This window comes from Pangasianodon hypophthalmus, chromosome 15 (genome assembly GCF_027358585.1).
Source record: "Pangasianodon hypophthalmus isolate fPanHyp1 chromosome 15, fPanHyp1.pri, whole genome shotgun sequence".
Classification (NCBI taxonomy): Eukaryota; Metazoa; Chordata; class Actinopteri; order Siluriformes; family Pangasiidae; genus Pangasianodon; species Pangasianodon hypophthalmus.
Window position 1 is genome coordinate 24,984,269 of NC_069724.1, and position 19,806 is coordinate 25,004,074.

General features: G+C 40.0%; 1 protein-coding gene across 5 annotated transcripts in view; it reads right to left on the reverse strand.

Annotated features, from left to right (window-relative positions):
• The window catches only part of LOC113524599 (gamma-aminobutyric acid receptor subunit beta-2), a 32,779-nt gene extending 13,782 nt beyond the window's left edge, over positions 1-18,997 (reverse strand). For all 5 annotated transcript variants that reach the window (XR_008304046.1, XR_008304045.1, XR_008304047.1 and 2 more), the window contains exons 1-3: positions 18,758-18,997; positions 8,595-8,677; positions 1,275-1,412 (exon numbers count right to left, since the gene is read on the reverse strand). Coding sequence is in view for 2 of the 5 variants with exons in the window: in XM_053240426.1 (XP_053096401.1) it covers positions 1,275-1,412; positions 8,595-8,677; positions 18,758-18,963 (427 nt within the window). In the remaining 3 variants the exon portion in view is untranslated. The remainder of the gene's footprint in view (positions 1-1,274; positions 1,413-8,594; positions 8,678-18,757) is intronic.
• Between the last annotated feature and the right edge of the window lie 809 nt (positions 18,998-19,806).

Consider the following 19,806-nt stretch of genomic DNA (forward strand, 5'->3'; position numbering starts at 1 on the left):
TCACCTGAATCAGCTAATGACGCCTCTGTAATTAAGCTAAATCAGGTTCATTAAATCACAGAGAAGACGAACCCGTGCAGCTCCTCGAGGAGCTCCACACCATCCCCTCGTTAAAGGTTAAACTTCCCAAACTGCTCCCGATCCTACTCCAGGATTCCTCTCAGGAGTCGTTCCCGCTCCTCTGCAGGAACGCGTGGAGTTCTCCTCACGTCTGGAGCTCACTCGGGTCGAGTTCACATGTTGTTGTTGTTGTTGTTTTTTTGCTTCACTAAGCATCTGAGCTAAATTACCTTAATTAGCCTGAGAGTCCTGAGAGAACGAAGCGAGAACATCAAAAACCAACCTGCAATTTCAATCTAAATATGAAAATACTTTAATATTTCTCAGACTGATATAAGATTATTTCACCGTACGAGACATTTTTACTCATTTCCGTTCTGTCGACACATTAATCTGTTTATTTCCGGCATTTATTTCTCAAGAAAAATGAATTTTTCTCAAAATTAAAAAAAAGCCAATCTCAGATTTCACTGTTATCACCCTGAAGTTGATTAGTTTCCTGTAACAGCACGTCCCCAAGTGTTTTATTCCTCTTACACCACAGCGACTTACCAACTATTACAATCTTTTATTTATTAAAGAACGACACACCATATTTTTTATCTATTTATAGTTACAATTAATGATATGAAAAAAAATACGCAGCTTGTTACGCATGTTACCGAGAAACGACGAAGAAGCGTAAACTCCTCTGTCCTGAAGACGTCGGAAAACTTAATGTCACAGTTTTACCTCTGACTCTTACAAAGCGCTGACACTGGAGACTCCTTCCCTGAACTTTAAATAAACATTTCCTCTCAGAATCTACGTTTTTTAATCTGTTTATTATCAGTGGATCGTTCGCTGTACACGTCCCTGTGAATGAGCTGTTACTATAGAAACGATAACGTATTAATATAAACCTGCGTTACTGTCAGAGCTGCTGTTATAGAGAATTAATCAAAATCTGACAACCAATCAGAGTGCAGAATTCAGCAGCAGCACTGTGGGAAAAAACATGAAATCATCTAGAAATGCTTTATTAAAAAGTTTATGAAAAAATAAATATAAAAACAAACAAATAAATAACCATAAAAATACTTTTAAAAAAATCTGCATTTCTTCAGTTCAAGCTAAATAGAGACTCTTCAGATTTTTTAAAAGCTTTTATTTCCGTAATACGACCAGAGAAACACAGAGAACTTCGGGAAGTGCGAGTGTTCGTTGGTCTTCACCTGTAGAGAAAACCACCTTCTTGGCTATGAGCTTGTAGTCGACGATGGAGAACTGAGGCAGCTCGATTCTCTCCACTCCTGCCACGGCGCTGTTTTCTCCTCGCCAGTAAAACTCGATGTCATCCGTCGTGTAGCCGTCTGCGGAGAAAAAGCAACAAATCATCCCAGAAGGTTAGCGGCACCAAGTGATTCGGTGAGATCGATTTTTCTCTTGCTAATAATGCAGATCAGGCAGTTTGTTCAGATTCTCATTAAAGAAAGTAGCCGCTGTAATCAATTAGCCGTTATGTAAAGAGGCCATGTTGGAGGATCTTGTATAACGAGGTGTCACCGGGCTTAATTAGGGAGAAGTTCTGTAAACGGGCTCGCGCTGGAGACGGCGAGAAACAAATTCATAAAAGCTGAACATGCTGACCAGAACATCCTGTTCCTCACTACAGCCGTTAAAAAAAAGGGCTGGGTTTCAGACACGGTTTGGGACGAGATGTGAAAAACTCGCTGTAGTTTCTATTTAGTGAAAGTGTTTCTAGAACTGGGATACAAACTTTAAAAATAAATCATTTATTGAAAATAGTTCTAGTAAAAAAATAGTAAAAAATAATAAGACTGTGGCTTGCAGTATCGCAACTGCCCCCAATCCTAACAGAACTCCATAGCTCCGCCCATTTTCCCTAAAAGGAAACTCATAAAATCGATGTAGTTTGAAGAGAAGGGGCAGAGTCAGTTGGATGGAACCAATCAGTTAGTGTCAATCAATTAGAGTCAGTTGATTCAGTTTGTCTACTGGAGTCAGCCGTTTAGAGTCGGTTGTTAAGTCAGTTGATTAGAGTCAGTTATTTGAGTTTGTCAGTTGGAGTCAGTTGATTGGAGTCAATCAATTATTGTCAGTTGATTTAAGTCATCTGATAAGACTCAGTTGATTAGAATCAGTTATTAGAGTCATTAGAGTTATTAGAGTCAGTTGATTAGACTCGCTTGATTGGAGTCAGTTGATTGGAGTCAGTTGATTGGAGTCAGTTGTCTGGGGTCAGTTGATTGGAGTCAGTTGATTAGTGTCTATCAATTAGTCTCAGTTGATTAAAGTCTTTGATGAGACTCGGTTGATTGGAGTCAGTTATTTGAGTTTGTCCAGTGGAGTCAGTTGATTCGAGTCGGTTGCTTAGTTAGTTGATTAATTGATTATTTGAGTTTGTTGACTGAAGTCCATTGATTAGAGTCAGTTGATTAGAGTCAGTTCCACACCTTTAGGTCAAAAAGAAGAGCTATGTTTTTTTCATGATGGTTAACAGAATCTACTGAAATAAAATAAATCCAATGATTAGAATCCTTTGATTGGAGTCAATTGCTTGAGTTTGTCCATTGGAGTCAGTTGATTAGAGTCAGTTATTTGAGTTTGTCCATTGAAGTCTGTTGAATAAGAGTCTATCAATTAGCGTCAGTTGATTAAAGTCATCTGATGACACTCGGTTGATTGGAGTCAGCCGATTGAGTTTGTTCACTGGAGTCAGCTATTTAGAGTCAGTTGTTCAATTCAATTCAATTCAATTCAATTCAATTTTATTTGTATAGCGCTTTTAACAATGGACATTGTCACAAAGCAGCTTTACAGAAATAAATGGATTCACAAAAATATATTGTAAATATTTAAATTTATCACTGTGAATTTATCCCTAATGAGCAAGCCAGTGGCGACGGTGGCAAGGAAAAACTCCCCGAGATGATATGAGGAAGAAACCTTGAGAGGAACCAGGCTCAAAAGGGAACCCATCCTCATCTGGGTGCAACGGATAGTGCAATTATAAATAAATCCCTTCTATTGTGTACTATATGGACAAATAGTGCAATTGTGCAACCAATAAATTCATCACGTTCAGTCTGTTGATTAGAGTCAGTGATTTGAGTTTGTCAGTTGGAGTCAGTTGATTGGAGTCAATCAATTAGTGTCAGTTGATTTAAGTCATCTGATGCGACTCAGTTGATTAGAATCAGTTATTTGCATTTGTCCACTGAAGTCAGTTGATTGGAGTCAGTAGATTGGAGTCAGTAGATTAGAGTCAGTCGCACACCTTTAGGTCAATCAGAACAGCTATGTTTTTTTCACATTTTTTAACAGAATCTACTGAAATAAAATAAATTCGGACGAGTTTGAGTAAAATAAGTTTGAGTTTTCTGTGTTTACTGAAACCAGCAGCATGTGGAGCGACTGAGGAACAGAAAAAACTTCAGCATGAGACTCAGCACTTCATAATCCACTCTGAGACAGAGAGAGGCATTAAATCAAGAAAAGGAGGAAGGCAGAGAGAGAGAGAGAGAGAGAGAGAGAGAGAGAGAGAGAGAGAGAAGACCATGCTTCTTCCTAAATCCTTCACTGACACAGGATTAAGAAAGGGCAGATGTGCTTGTGGAGAAATACGGCTAGAACACGGGGAAAAGCTGAAATCCTTCCAATTTTTTTCTGGCAAGGACGTCGCAGTGAGTTTAGATCGAGCATTAATCCTGACCTGACCTCTTTTCTTTCTCTGACTAACTGCTCCTGACTGCACTGCAAATATTTTCAGAGCCTTAACGTCCAAAACAAGTCCTGATTTTGTCGCACCTGTGTTAGAAAGGGGCGGAGCTTAAGTTCAATAAGCTCAAATCACAAACTTGATGTACGTACGTAGCATAAACTAGCGGTTATTATAGTAGTTATACACATTATAGTAGTTTTTAGTACTGTGCTAATGTCAGCTAGCTAACTAGTTGTACTATGTGTTGACTAGCAAGGTCACCATATCACGTGTATGCTAGTCCGTGTTTTAGCCTGTTTACTGTAACGCTAGTCTGGGTTTTAGCCTGTTTACTGTAACGCTAGTCTGGGTTTTAATCTGTTTACTGTAACGCTAGTCTGTGTTTTAACCTGTTTACTGTAACGCTAGTCTGTGTTTTAACCTGTTTACTGTAACGCTAGTCTGTGTTTTAGCCTGTTTACTGTAACGCTAGTCTGTGTTTTAACCTGTTTACTGTAACGCTAGTCTGTGTTTTAGCCTGTTTACTGTAACGCTAGTCTGTGTTTTAGCCTGTTTACTGTAATGCTAGTCTGGGTTTTAACCTGTTTACTGTAACGCTAGTCTGTGTTTTAGCCTGTTTACTGTAACGCTAGTCTGTGTTTTAACCTGTTTACTGTAACGCTAGTCTGTGTTTTAGCCTGTTTACTGTAACGCTAGTCTGTGTTTTAGCCTGTTTACTGTAACGCTAGTCTGTGTTTTAACCTGTTTACTGTAACGCTAGTCTGTGTTTTAGCCTGTTTACTGTAACGCTAGTCTGTGTTTTAGCCTGTTTACTGTAATGCTAGTCTGGGTTTTAACCTGTTTACTGTAACGCTAGTCTGTGTTTTAACCTGTTTACTGTAACGCTAGTCTGTGTTTTAGCCTGTTTTCTGTAACGCTAGTCTGTGTTTTAGCCTGTTTACTGTAACGCTAGTCTGTGTTTTAACCTGTTTACTGTAACGCTAGTCTGTGTTTTAGCCTGTTTACTGTAACGCTAGTCTGTGTTTTAGCCTATTTACTGTAACGCTAGTCTGGGTTTTAACCTGTTTACTGTAACGCTAGTCTGTGTTTTAACCTGTTTACTGTAACGCTAGTCTGTGTTTTAGCCTGTTTTCTGTAACGCTAGTCTGTGTTTTAGCCTGTTTTCTGTAACACTAGTCTGTGTTTTAGCCTGTTTTCTGTAACGCTAGTCTGTGTTTTAGCCTGTTTTCTGTAACGCTAGTCTGTGTTTTAGCCTGTTTACATATATATGTATATATACATATATATATGCTAATGGTTGATCAGCTATAAGAATAAGAATAGTTTGAGTCTGCATGAGGCCATACACTTCCTTAAACTCTGCTCCAGTTTAGTTGCTTTGAAAATAAATAATAAAACTTTGTAAGTGTAATTCTGAACGGTTGCGCTTGTTGAAAGAGAACGATCACGGCACTCGTCCGTGATCCTGACACAGCCTGACGCTCAGTTTTCTGTAAGTGAGACTTCAGCAAGAAGAGCACGCCTTTAAAACACGAGAGGTGTCTAAGGCACAGCTCCCGCACGGAGATGGAAATAAATTTTTAATGCGCAGAGTTCAAAGCTACTTTAATCCTATTCCTGTTGGGAGAACAAGGCACAGACGGAGAACAGGAGCATCTAATGCAGAGGAAGACTCAGCACAAACGCACTTCCTCTCAGCACAGAGGGTGTAAACAGTGTGTAAAATTGGATCCGATGGCTGCCTGGTTCTTCTCGTTCTGTTTCAACAGCGCAGAAAATTTACCTAATATACGCTAGAACCTGGAGCCGAGATTAACGCTGTCAAGTGGAACAAATACTATGGAAAATATATTTCTTATTTCTCACAGGCTGTGAAAACAAACACTACACCGTTTGCTCTTGGTTAGTCTACAAATTTTTTTGGAAAGCACAAATGCTCCCAAAAAAAATTCTGCCTGCTTAAGCACGATCTTTCTATATGGCTTCATTTCGTAGATACACACCTTTACTTTTATTCTTGCTAAGAATTCTTTTGCAAAACCTAATTATCCGGCAGCAGGAGAAGAAACTCGGAGAGGAAGAGCACAGAAAGGTCGGCGAGGGAGCCGTATTAATTTGAGTGCGGTCTCTAAATGGGAGGCGAGCGCACTCGCACAAAAGCAAGGTCAATTTAACGTATTTTTCTCAGAGAGCAAAGAGAAATCCGTGAGAGCAGAAGGAATCGTGTTCTTGCATTAAAATACCCTGCTCTTTTTTTTAATCCGTGTTCATCTGATAATGCGTCTGATGTTACAAAGTCAACCATCCTCGACTGAAAAGTCATTTTAATAAAAGAGTAAAAACATAATTTGCTTTGTAAGAGCGTACCTCAGGCCAGTTGTTGGGACTGACAGATCTGTTCACACCATCAGTTTCTCATGTTTAAAGAAAGAAATCTATTTTATCAGACGACGTAAACAATCTCGGTCGCTCTCAGAGGTTACGCAGCAATTACGGCCGCAATACGCAAATCCAATTACACACAAAACAGAAAACACATTTAATCAGCGTCCTGTTTCACGTGTCCTCGTTTGCGTTGCTCTTCAGGAGTTGTGTTTTTAATGTTCCTCGCTTGATTCTCTCGTAGTCGCGTACACTGCGGGCAGCAATCCGTCATGTGTTAATGAAATTAATTCTGCAGGCAACGATGTGCATTTTAATCACAACATAAACGCTAATAAACGTTTAATGGAAAGTCGACAGGAAGTGACCGTGAACGCGGCCTGTGCGCCGTGACGGTTAACCCGAGTTACCATGGTAACAGCTTCCAGTGCAATCCCCCTCATAGCAAGACAAGTATTCTCACACATGGACATAACGTTTAAACATGGTGGATGATGTGAAATTCTACATTAATACCATGTTTATTGATTGTTCTCAGAACGTGGCTATTGAGCTGAACTTGTTCGAGGGGGCGGGGCTTGGTGTGCCGCTGTGGTACACAGATATCATTTCAAAAATAAAAACAACTTTACACATCTTTATCGGTTCTCAATGCTCGGTCTGAACAGTAACTGTGAGCATGGTTATTAAAAACGAATGCAAGGTGATGTTAATTGCAAAGGAATTCGCACGTGAGAGAGAGAGCACTTCAGTTCAGCGAGCACTGAGCACTGACACACTCACACTTCCTTTCCTCTCATGAAATCAAGTTACTCTTAAGAGTTAGGGTTCTGGGTTAGGGTTAGGGGTTAGGGTTCTAGGTTAGGGTTCCGAGTTAGGGTTAAGGGTTAAGGGTTAGAGTTAGGATTAGGGTTAGGGTTCTGGGTTAGGGTTCTGGGTTAGGGTTAATGTTATGGTTAGGGTTAGTGTTAGGGATAGTGTTAGGGATAGTGTTAGGGTTACGGATAGTGTTCAGGTTAAGAGTTAGTGTTAGGGTTAGTGATAGTGTTAGTGATAGTGTTAGGGTTAGGGATAGTGTTCAGGTTAAGAGTTAGTGTTAGGGTTAGTGATAGTGTTAGTGATAGTGTTAGGGATAGTGTTAGTGATAGTGTTAGTGATAGTGTTAGTGATAGTGTTAGTGATAGTGTTAGGGATAGTGTTAGGGATAGTGATAGTGTTAGGGATAGTGTTAGTGATAGTGTTAGGGATAGTGTTAGGGTTAGGGATAGTGTTCAGGTTAACCCTAACCCACTGTGCTGCTACTTTAGCTTCAGCGCTGCATCCAGTCATTAGTAAGTCTGACAAAATGTGTTTGAATTTGATGTAAATGATTTATTATTGAAATGTTCACTGTGAAGTGAGCAGCGCTTATGAGAACAATCTCGCTCTGTCTTTCTCTAACGTCAGCGCTCATGCTCACACGCTCCCAATTACACTTGATTGGGTGTTTTTTCTGTTCCGTGCATTCCTGATCCCTCGGCTTTGTGGAGATGAAGGTCAGCCTCATTACGGTAGCACGAGAGCAGCTGTTTGACTTATTTCAGCATTTCAGACTTGCACACAGAGTCAGAGCTCCGCACAGCTCCAGCAGTACGGCTCGGACCCGGCGCCGCCGAACGGTCCGGCTGTTAAACACTGATTTGTTTGTCATGTGGTTGATATTTGTGGTGCAGTCAGGCTCGTCTTTTTCACTCTGATGTGTAATGTGAGTTATTTTTGTGGTATTTAGGGACCTGCAGCGATACAGCGATAACCAGGTTCCTCTTCGTTCCTGACAGGAAGCGGTTAATTTAAAAAACATATATCAGTGCACTAGTGAAATAAAACAGGGAATTTTTTCTTTTTCAATTTCTAATGGATATCCCATGAATGTGTCATTTTAAAATATGAACTTTTGAATCTAAAGTTAAACTGCCTTGGATCATCTCCTTTATCCTCATTAAACTATAAATAGAAAAGCTCTATAAATATATATGAATATGCAAATTTAAACACGCCCCAACAATCTCCTGTCATCCACGATACCTGAATATCGCTAACATTAACTAACTTCGCTAGCTGATAGTAAACTAACTCACGTTAGTCACACGAGAGGGATTTTTGTATCAGAGTCTTGATTTACATCCTTGTTTTCCCACCGATCGTTCATTGTTACCATGACAACCACCATCTGACCACTGCGAACATTTGCTAAGTTGGATAGCTAGCTAGCTTAGCATGCTGATTCTGCAGTTTCCAGGCAGCATTTCGTCATCCTCTAATAATCTGCATATCATGGAGCTTGTTTAGTGACATCACAAACTGAGCTTATACGTAGCCCCGCCCCCAGAGAGACAGAGAGAGAGAGAGAGAGAGAGAGAGAGAGAGAGAGAGATCTTGTATCACTCACAGCTCTCGATTTCCAGAGTACAGTTTTGTTCGTCCAGCGGATATCGTCTCAAATCCATCATGCAGGCCGCAGTTGTAGTGATCCTACACACACACACACACACACACACACACACACATGTTAAATTCATTGATTTACATAAACCTAAATGTCACAATAGATTGAATTTTGCATTTTGAAAAAAAACCTCTTTAATTCTTTTTATTCCTAGCATACCAACTAGTGTGTTTTGTGTTTGTTTGTTTTGTTTGTTTGTTTATTTGTTTGTTTATAATAATGACAATATGGTCCATTAATATAGTCATTAAACCACTGATTTTTCATCACCACATATTAATTTCATGTCTAGTTCACGGCGTTTGTTTACGTGGCCTAAAACATCAACACAGAATAAATTCGTTTCTCCTCCTTTATGTCTGTCCAGGAAATAAAGCCGATCCGTTCCACATATCACACCATCCTCCAGTAAGGATTGAGAGACGAGTGAAAAGTCCTTGTCCTACTTTCTAGCGCTCTCAGAATCTTTTTCCCGACACCGGCTGTGGAAGACGTGGTGCGAGGACGAGCAGAAAGGAGGACAGACTGAAGAAGAGGAAGGAGATAAATAACAAACTGCATCTACCCAGAACGCACTGCAGCACCAGCTGTGACTCCTGCTCGACGCGGCGGAGGCTGCTGAGGGCCACGCCGACTTCCCTCAGGTGAAACCTGCAGAATTTAACAACCACAGAACAGCTCGAGGCAGAAGAGGAGACGAGATCAGAACCAGGCTGGGGGTTGGGAATGGCAGGTGTTAACATGGACTGGCTATAATTGTGTATAAAACCCTTAAAATAATCATTATGTTTAATAATTAACTGTAATTTTAAATATGTATGTTACTGCAGAAAGGACGTGGAGCAGCGAGCAGCACTCGACGATGGATTTGTCTTTTAACTAATTAGAGAAAATGAACTAAACATAAAACAGAACCTGATTTAAAAGCCAGTAAAATGTGTTGGATGGTTTTAGGATCCGCTCCAGCTGAAACCAGAACCGACGGACTGAGCCTCAGAGACTGCAGCGAGACTGCAGCGAGACAGCAGATAGTTAGGAGTGAGACAGCAGTGAGACAGCAGTTAGTTAGTAGTGAGACAGAAGTGAAATGGTAGTGAAATGGCAGTTAGTTAGAAGTGAGGCAGCAATGAGACTGCAACTAGATGGTAGTGAGACGGCAGGGAGACAGCAGTGACATGCCACCAAAACATCAGTGAGACATCAGTGAGACAACATTGAGACAGCAGTGAGACAGCAGTGAGATGACAGTGAGTAATGTCAGGAAAACAGTAAAACTGCATTGAGAAAACAAGAAGACACTGAGATGGCACTGAGACATCAATGACACTGCAGGGTGACTGATGGCAGGGTGATGAGACGGCAGGGTGATGAGATGTCAGTGAGATGAGATGGCAGGGTGATGTGATGGCAGGGTGATGAGACAGCAGGGTGATGAGATGGCAGGGTAATGAGATGGCAGGGTGATGAGATGGCAGGGTGATGAGATGTCAGGGTGATGAGATGGCAGGGTGATGAGATGGCAGGGTGATGTGATGGCAGGGTGATGAGATGTCAGTGAGATGAGATGGCAGGGTGATGAGATGTCAGTGAGATGAGATGGCAGGGTGATGAGATGTCAGTGAGATGAGATGGCAGGGTGATGAGATGGCAGGGTGATGAGACAGCAGGGTGATGAGATGGCAGGGTGATGAGATGGCAGGGTGATGAGATGTCAGTGAGATGAGATGGCAGGGTGATGAGATGTCAGTGAGATGAGATGGCAGGGTGATGAGATGGCAGGGTGATGAGATGGCAGGGTGATGAGACAGCAGGGTGATGAGATGGCAGGGTGATGTGATGGCAGGGTGATGAGATGTCAGTGAGATGAGATGGCAGGGTGATGAGATGGCAGGGTGATGTGATGGCAGGGTGATGAGATGTCAGGGTGATGAGATGGCAGGGTGATGAGACAGCAGGGTGATGAGATGGCAGGGTGATGAGATGGCAGTGAGATGAGATGGCAGTGAGATGAGATGGCAGGGTGATGAGACAGCAGGGTGATGAGACAGCAGGGTGATGAGATGTCAGGGTGATGAGACAGCAGTGAGATGAGATGGCCGGGTGATGAGATGGCAGTGAGATGAGATGGCAGGGTGATGAGATGGCAGTGAGATGAGACAGCAGTGAGATGAGATGGCAGTGAGATGAGATGTCAGGGTGATGAGACAGAAGATCACAGAACGATGTAATCTTTCATGGGTATAAAGTGGAAGAACCACTGAGGCATAATAACAGCTGTGTGTGTGTGTGTGTGTGTGTGTGTGTGTGTGTGAGAACTCAGTGAGAGCAGATAAAAGAAACGATGACATTAGAGCACTAGAGAGTGCACATCAAGTTCCCTAAACGCACCCGCTGTGAGTGTGCAGAGAGGATTAATAATAAAAGGTCTTGGTCAGTTTCTCTAATTAATAATCAGATTTGTGTGTAAAAGTGTGTGAGGGTTAAAAACTAGACGAATGCTGATGCAGTGTGTTTTATTAAAGGGAATGATGTCTGAACCTCTTAAAGGGATCAAGCTGATTACTGATTACTGCTGTAAAATCTGAAGACCCGGCGTGGACTTTATACCCGAGCTGTGTGTGTGTGTGTGTGTGTATGTTTGTGTGTGTGTGTTTAATGCGCTGCTGCTCGAGGCTGCATGGTGATGTAACACTAGCAGCATCGGAATCAGCAGCTCGTGCATCACTGAAATTATCGTTATGATAGGTTTAACTCATTTATGATCGTTACGGCACGCCAACGGTGCCATCAGTCTCTTTTATTCACTTGTTCGGCCCGAGCCAAGTGCTCTGAATGATGAATGGAAATGAGATTGGCCGGTGAAGTTGTTGGGAATATTAAGACGTCTCCGTGGCTAATCAGACTGTCAGAACAAACCACGCCACTGTTCGTGAGGCTGAGAGGAATCTATGAATTTATTTTACCGTCTGCTGGACAAGAAATAATGCGACAACTCGCTAAAGTTTTTTTTTTTTGTAGGCCAAACAAAAACAAATTATAGCAGTGGAAGTATTTGTGCTAATGTATAATTTATAACCGACCCTGCGTTGCTTTTGTTTAAATCTCATTTTAATATTGTTTTCATTTCAGTTGAGAAACGGTTTGGACAAAATATTAAAATGTGCCAAATGCAGTCCATCAGCTGAGACACGTTTAGTGTGTGAAGTTTGTTTCTTTAGTTTTATACCCGAGTTTATTACCTGAGTTGAGCACTGTACACTCTACATCAGCACACACACACACACACACACACACACACACACACACACACACACACGTGCCTCAGAAAATGCCATTTGCCTCAGTAACACAATTTAAACCATTTCATAAAATGTCACAATGTGAACTTTATCATCTGATTCACTTCTAACTTTGGGCCACACGTCCTTCCTGAGTCTGATACCTACCTGAGTCTGATACCTACCTGAGTCTGATACCTTCCTGAGTCTGATACCTACCTGAGTCTGATACCTTCCTGAGTCTGATACCTACCTCAGTTACTTAATACCTGCAGAGTTCTACTTAATTCTGACGAGACAGAAGTACTTGTACTAGGACCACATGCAGCTAGAAGTAAGCTTTCTGATTACACAGTAACTCTGGATGGCCTTTCTGTTTCATCATGTGCAGCAGTAAAAGACCTTGGTGTGATTTTTGACTCCAGTCTTTCATTTGAAGCTCATGTAGATAATATCACTAGGATAGCCTTCTTACATCTCAGAAATATTGCTAAAATAAGAAATATATTGTCACTACACGATGCAGAAAAACTAGTTCATGCTTTTGTTACCTCTAGGTTGGATTATTGTAATGCCTCCAGTTAGTCCAGAATGCAGCAGCGAGAGTCCTTACTAGAAGCAGAAGATATGAGCACATCACCCCTATCTTATCCACACTGCATTTTCATATGTCTGTAAAGCTGCATTGTGACAATGTCCACTGTTAAAAGCACTGTACAAATAAAATTGAATTGAATTGAGTCTGATATCTACCTGAGTCTAATACTAACTGAAAGTCTGATATCTACCTGAGTCTGATCCCAGGTTGTTACAGTGATGTGAATTGCTTCCATTATTTCCACCTGGTGGTCTAATATGAGCGAAGTGAGCCTCTTTCCTTGTGAACTCATATTCCTTGGATTAAATTAAACCCGTATTTTATTTTATTTTCTGTTCTTTGGGCTCGTCAGTGATTCGCTCACCGCACTCACTCGACTCGGGTGTAAATCTGATGTAAGACAGTGAAAGCTAAAGTTAAAACCTGAGCTTAACACAGTTCACCAAGACATCCGGGTGATTTTGTACCTCTTACATTGTTCTAATTCCATTATCATTCCTGATTCGCCCTCCACTCGATCCCTGATTGATCCTATCTTCTCCCTGATGGAGTCTTTCAGCTTCTCGCTTCTTCTACTCTCCCGCTAATTAGACTATACATAAAGTTCATATCTCAGGATAATTAGGAGACGCTCTCATGCATATTTATTTAATCAAGCACGTGTTCGGCTAGAACAGCTGAGTCGAGGAAGTCAAGCAAGTTTTAGAAACTCGTCCTCGGGGTTTCTGCTCTTCCCGGGGCTGGAGAACGAAACTGAGGGGAAATAAATTTAGCGTGAAATCTCACTGAAAATAAAGTGCTTTTAGTGTTTAAATGTAAAGTGTATAATGTGTGTATAATGTAATGTGTGTAATGTGTGTAATATGTGTAATGTGTGTAGTGTGTGTAATGTGTGTAGTGTGTGTAATATGTGTAGTGTGTGTGTAGCTGCTAAAGTGTAAGTTTTATCTGCTATTTATTAATTTGGTGTTTTATAAAAGGAAATGATTTTTAGCATCTCTTCACTTCCTTTCTCATGTCTTTCTGTCTCTCTTTCAGTCTTCCTGCCTGTCTCTCTGTCTGTCTCTCTTTCAGTCTTCCTGTCTGTCTCTCTGTCTGTTTCTCTGTCTGTCTCTCTGTCTGTCTCTCTTTCAGTCTTTCTGCCTGTCTCTCTGTCTATCTCTCTTTCAGCCTTCCTGTCTGTCTCTCTTTCAGTCTTTCTGCCTGTCTCTCTGTCTGTCTCTCTTTCAGTCTTCCTGTCTATTTGTGTTTTTTTTGACCTTGAGAGGTGTGAGTCGTTCCTGTTGTGCTCGCTGAGATCTGGTCACAGCGCTGTAGTGCACTAGGTAGGGGTCAAGGGGTCAAAACTACAGTCAGCATCCAGCAGAGCAACTACACGGTTTTAATCTCGATACTCAGCTCCTCTATGAAGAATAACTCGAGTCAGTACTAACAATTCAGTACTAATGAGTCAGTACTAACGAGTCATCACTAACAATTCAGTACTAACGAGTCAGTACTAACGAGTCATCACTAACAATTCAGTACTAATGAGTCAGTACTAACGAGTCATCACTAACAATTCAGTACTAATGAGTCATCACTAACAATTCAGTACTAACGAGTCAGCACTAATGAGTTGGCACTAACGAGTCAGTACTAATGCATCAGAACTAACAAGTCAACACTAACAAGTCAGTACTAACGAGTCATTACTAACGAGTCAATACTAACGAGTCAGCACTAACGAGTCAGTACTAATGCGTCAGAACTAACAAGTCAACACTAACGAGTCTGCACTAACAAGTCGACACTAACAAGTCAACACTAACGAGTCAGTACTAACGAGTCTGCACTAACGAGTCAATACTAACAAGTCAGCACTAACAAGTCAGCACTAACGAGTCAGTACTAACGAGTCAGTACTAACGAGTCAGCACCAACGAGTCAGTACTAACGAGTCAGTACTAACGAGTCAGCACTAACGAGTCTGCACTAACGAGTCAGCACTAACGAGTCAGCACTAACGAGTCAGTACTAATAAGAAGTTTATATTTCATCAGCTGGTGATCAAACGCTAAAGTGCCATTTTCTTCAGCGTTGTCTTTATCGTCTAAAACTGACACAGAACTGACATTAAATTAACATTTATATTAACGCTTATATTCTAATTTATTGTATTTACTTTCTATCTTTGTCTGAATCTTTTTTTATTCTGACCCCAAATTCAAGTGGCAATTAAAACAACTGGTGTTGTTTCAGCGCTCTGAATCTGAAGTGCCCTTGAATAAATGAATAGGATATGAGCAGCTCGGCGTGGTGTTGAGTTCAAGCTGCCGTGGAGGGACGCGCTGAGGGACGCGCTGAGGGACGCGCTGAGGGACGCGCTGAGGGACGCGCTGAGGGCGAGCGCTGAACGCGAATGTCACCGAGACTTTACAAACACCCGCTCGGCATGGACGCTTGTTTATTCTACGCTCAGAAGTGCAGGCAGGAATTTGGCGGATGAAAGAAAAGTGAATATTCATCGTGCGTCTTTACACAGCGGCCGTGTCGGTTATTGTTCACATTAATCACGCTGAATATGATTAGAAATCTCCTCGCTGTGGATGGAAAACTGCGGCACGCGCTGAGCTCCGCATGACCTTTAATATACACACAAACAGAACGACGTCTGGTTTTTTCTAATCTCTATTTCACTCTTTTTAAACATAAACTCTTTAACAGCAATGCTTCCACAGCAGCGATTGTCGGGTCCAAGCATTTCCTTCACAAGTAGGTCACGTGATCTACGTGACTATCACTTCAGAGCTGATTCATGTTAAGATTATCCAGTGCTTGCTGAAATCCGATTGGCTGTTGGCAGCCATATTTTTTAACACATTATTTATTCATCCATTATACATTTATACATTCATCAAATGAACAGCATGCAACATTCCAGATGGAGCGAAACGTAACTGCGTGTTATAGCGCCCCCTACTGACAGCCGTGCACCACTTCAAAGTCACGTGACATATAACCACATCAAATTTGGTGTTGATAAACAAAAACGTTATGAACGTTATGGCTTCACTTCCTGTGTACACTGAGCGAGTGAATAATTCGTCTAATTCGTCTCAGCTCAGCGTCTTAGAGCTCATTTTTGTGAAGATTCGATTAAATATACAGGAAAAGTAGCTGAATTTTTTTGCATGTTATGCTAATTAGTGCAAAGTTTAAGGGATGGATCTTAACAGTTCTTGAGGTTTATTAAGTTTGGTTTGAGACAAAAAAAATAAGCAGAGGAAATAATTTTTTCTCTTTCTCACGTTGCAGGAATAATTATAAAATTCTGTGCTATAGCGCCACATCGCTGATTCAGGTCAGTCAAGATCATGACAATTTAATAAAATCAACAAAATACCAAAATAAATGAGTTACATGAGTCAGTTCTGTAAGGCCTCACGCGTTCCCTGACTCCGCCCATAACCACGCCCCCTTGATCATCAACCTCAGCCACATTTATAAACAGGGTCACATTTCAGCCTTAGACGCACAACCTTCTTTTTTTAAAATATATATTTTTAACTTGCATGCATGAGTAAAGCGTAAACCCACAATTCCACTTTCTACATGCTGCGAACTTTATTTAAAATCTTAATCTACAACAACGTTGTAATTTTGCAGCCTGTAGCTACACAGCAATGTGATAGCTAATGAAGCTCGACTGTCCCGTGTTGCACTGACGCCGCTGTACATTTGGCGTTATTTTTCTTTTCTTCTTTTCATTATAAGAAAGAAGCAAATCATCAGGCATTTGAATTTCCTTTTGGGATAAATAAAGTTTCTTTCTATCTATCTATCTATCTATCTATCATTTGTTATGTAAGTATAAGTATCGAATAAAATGTTTTGTTTTTTCCTTCTTATGCATGTGATTAAGTTCATATTATTATAATGATGTCATGACGTCATGTGATGGTTTGGGGGCGTGGTTCCGGGCTACAGTCTTTTTCCTGGTAAAATGTGGACATGTGCATCCCAATAAAACTCCGATTAAAGGCTGTATGTGTGAAATAAAAGGCAGAGCGTAATGAGTAACGGTTTGACTGTGATGTCGTAACTGCACGTTGCTTTCTAACAGAAAAATAAACGTGTAATCTTTAACTGCGACTTTTCACTCGTTTACAGGTTATTAAAACTCCTGCTGATTGTTGTGAGAAGAAAACCGCAGGAGGGTTCAGGCACTTCTATTTTTTCTTTTCTTTTTTGTTTAATTATGAGTCAGAACATTTTTTAACTCGTAACACATTTTCAAACATGTAGGACAATGATGAATAAAACATCACACACACACACACACACACACACACACACACCTTTCTTTCTCTTTACACCAGATTACACAATCTTAGAATTTTATGAATAATAAATACTTTCTGTTTAACAAACTGTTAACTGTTAAAAAAATTAAAAAAGTTAAAAAGAAAACTTAGTGTAAAGCTTTATTAGTGGAAAAAAAGCTGATATAAAAGTTATTATTTGTATTTACACACACACACACACACACACACACACAGAAGCAGAAAGACAATGATTTATGTGTGTGATTATGATTTTTACCTGCTGACAGTTCTTCACTGAAATGATTTATAGACGGACATTAAGGCAGGAAAGGCATGTGACCGTCGGGGATTTTTATTTCATCATACATCATATAACATCATCGCTTCTGTTTCATAAAACACGCCGTGTTCGCAGACGCAGGCTGCATCCTGAACGCTAACGTTTATATCAGAGTCCTGATTGAATTTCCTCTCACGCAATCTTCATCTCAATTCAAACACTTCAAACACATGTTTATTAATGCTAGGCTAATGCTATGCTAGCAGTGTTACTGGTATCACCATGAAACCTCAACATGTGAAAAATGTTAGCAAGTATACTATAGCCCACTATACTCACTATATATACTCCCACTATACTCACAAACTATATACTCCCACTATACTCACTATATATACTCCCACTATACTCACAAACTATATACTCCCACTATACTCACTATATATACTCCCACTATACTCACAAACTATACACTCCCACTATACTCACTATATATACTCCCACTATACTCATAAACTGTATACTCCCACTATACTCACAAACTATACACTTCCACTATACTCTCAAACTATATACTCCCACTATACTCACTATATATACTCCCACTATACTCACAAACTATATACGCCCACAATACTCACTATATATACTCCCACTATACTCACAAACTATATACGCCCACAATACTCACTATATATACTCCCACTATACTCACAAACTATATACTCCCACTATACTCACAAACTATATACTGCCACTATACTCACAAACTATATACTCCCACTATACTCACTATATATACTCCCACTATACTCACAAACTATATACGCCCACAATACTCACTATATATACTCCCACTATACTCACAAACTATATACGCCCACAATACTCACTATATATACTCCCACTATACTCACAAACTATATACTCCCACTATACTCACAAACTATATACTGCCACTATACTCACAAACTATATACTCCCACTATACTCACAAACTATATACGCCCACAATACTCACTATATATACTCCCACTATACTCACAAACTATATACGCCCACAATACTCACTATATATACTCCCACTATACTCACAAACTATATACTCCCACTATACTCACAAACTATATACTGCCACTATACTCACAAACTATATACTCCCACTATACTCACAAACTGTACACTTCCACTATACTCACAAACTATATACTCCCACTATACTCACAAACTGTACACTTCCACTATACTCACAAACTATATACTCCCACTATACTCACAAACTATATACTCCCACTATACTCTCAAACGATATACTCCCACTATACTCAGTATTACTCCCACTATACTCAAACTATATAAACTTAGTTTTCCATTATATACATGGTTACTCCCACTATACAAACTTATACTCAAACTATACTCAAACTATACTCAAACTATACTCAAACTATATACTCCCATTATACTCACACTATATGCTTACACGTCCACTATACTCTAACTTTATAAACTTATATTTCTTCTATACACACACTATGTAAAGTGGTACTTCCACTACATATCATTATCTGAAATTTAAAATGCAATTTTACAAATAATATAGAATTTTCACATAATTAAATTTTACCCAAAATAAATCGTACCTCAGCCCGTAGAGCACCGTGCCGTCCGGATGGAGGCGGATCATCCTGTTTTTCACCGTCACACCATGAACGAAGGACTTTTTGTCGTTTAGGAAGTACGTGTCCGGGACCCACAGCTGATCTGCCACCCGATTATCCAGCGTGAGGTTGAGAGGGATCTCCGAGTACGAGAGGCGTTTATCTCTCCACGCCTGCTGGAAGTACATGGTCAGGGTGTAGTCCTGCAGAGGAAACGCGGAGAGATGGGCGGAGGTGAGCCGGAAGAATAGAGGGAAAGAGGAATACAGTCTTACAGAATACAGAATACATCACAGAGAAGCTCTTTACACTCAGTATTTTCATGACTCAAAAGTATTCACACCCCTGTACATTACCTACATTAGCTATATTTACAATACAGTTACACTGATGCGTCTCAGTGCTTCTCAAATCAGGATTTAAAGTTACCAGGATGTGTATGTTAACATGCAAAACAAACTACTGCTAAGTCTGGAATTTTCTGCACAATTTAACAAAAAAAAAAAAAAAAGTAAAGCTGTTTTTTTTAATGTCTGTAAAAAATACATTAAAGAATTTCTCTTATTTCTACCTCAGACCGAATCAAGAGCTTTAGAAAAGCATTTCCGTATTAAATGTCATGTTTATGATTAATACAGATTAATCCATTTCCACTCTCTCTCTATCTATCTATCTATCTATCTTTCATCCACTACTTTCTGATGCCACATTTTTTTAAATCTTTGTTTTTCCTTGTTTTTTTTCTCACTTTAGACTGACACGCTTTTAAATCTCCACAAAGATTAATAAAAGTTTCTCTTATCTTTCCTTATTCTCGCTCCTTATATTTATAATTTATCATAAAGCACACTGTGACGTGTTGTAAATAAAATTCTAATTATTATTATTATTATTATTATTATTATTATTATTATTATTATTATTATTATTGTATGAGGCGTGGCAGACAGGCGAGGTGTTTTAGAGAACGTCTGTTAGAAATGCAGCGTAAACATTTCAGTTAGTTAGTGATATTTGTCTGTCTAAGAGAC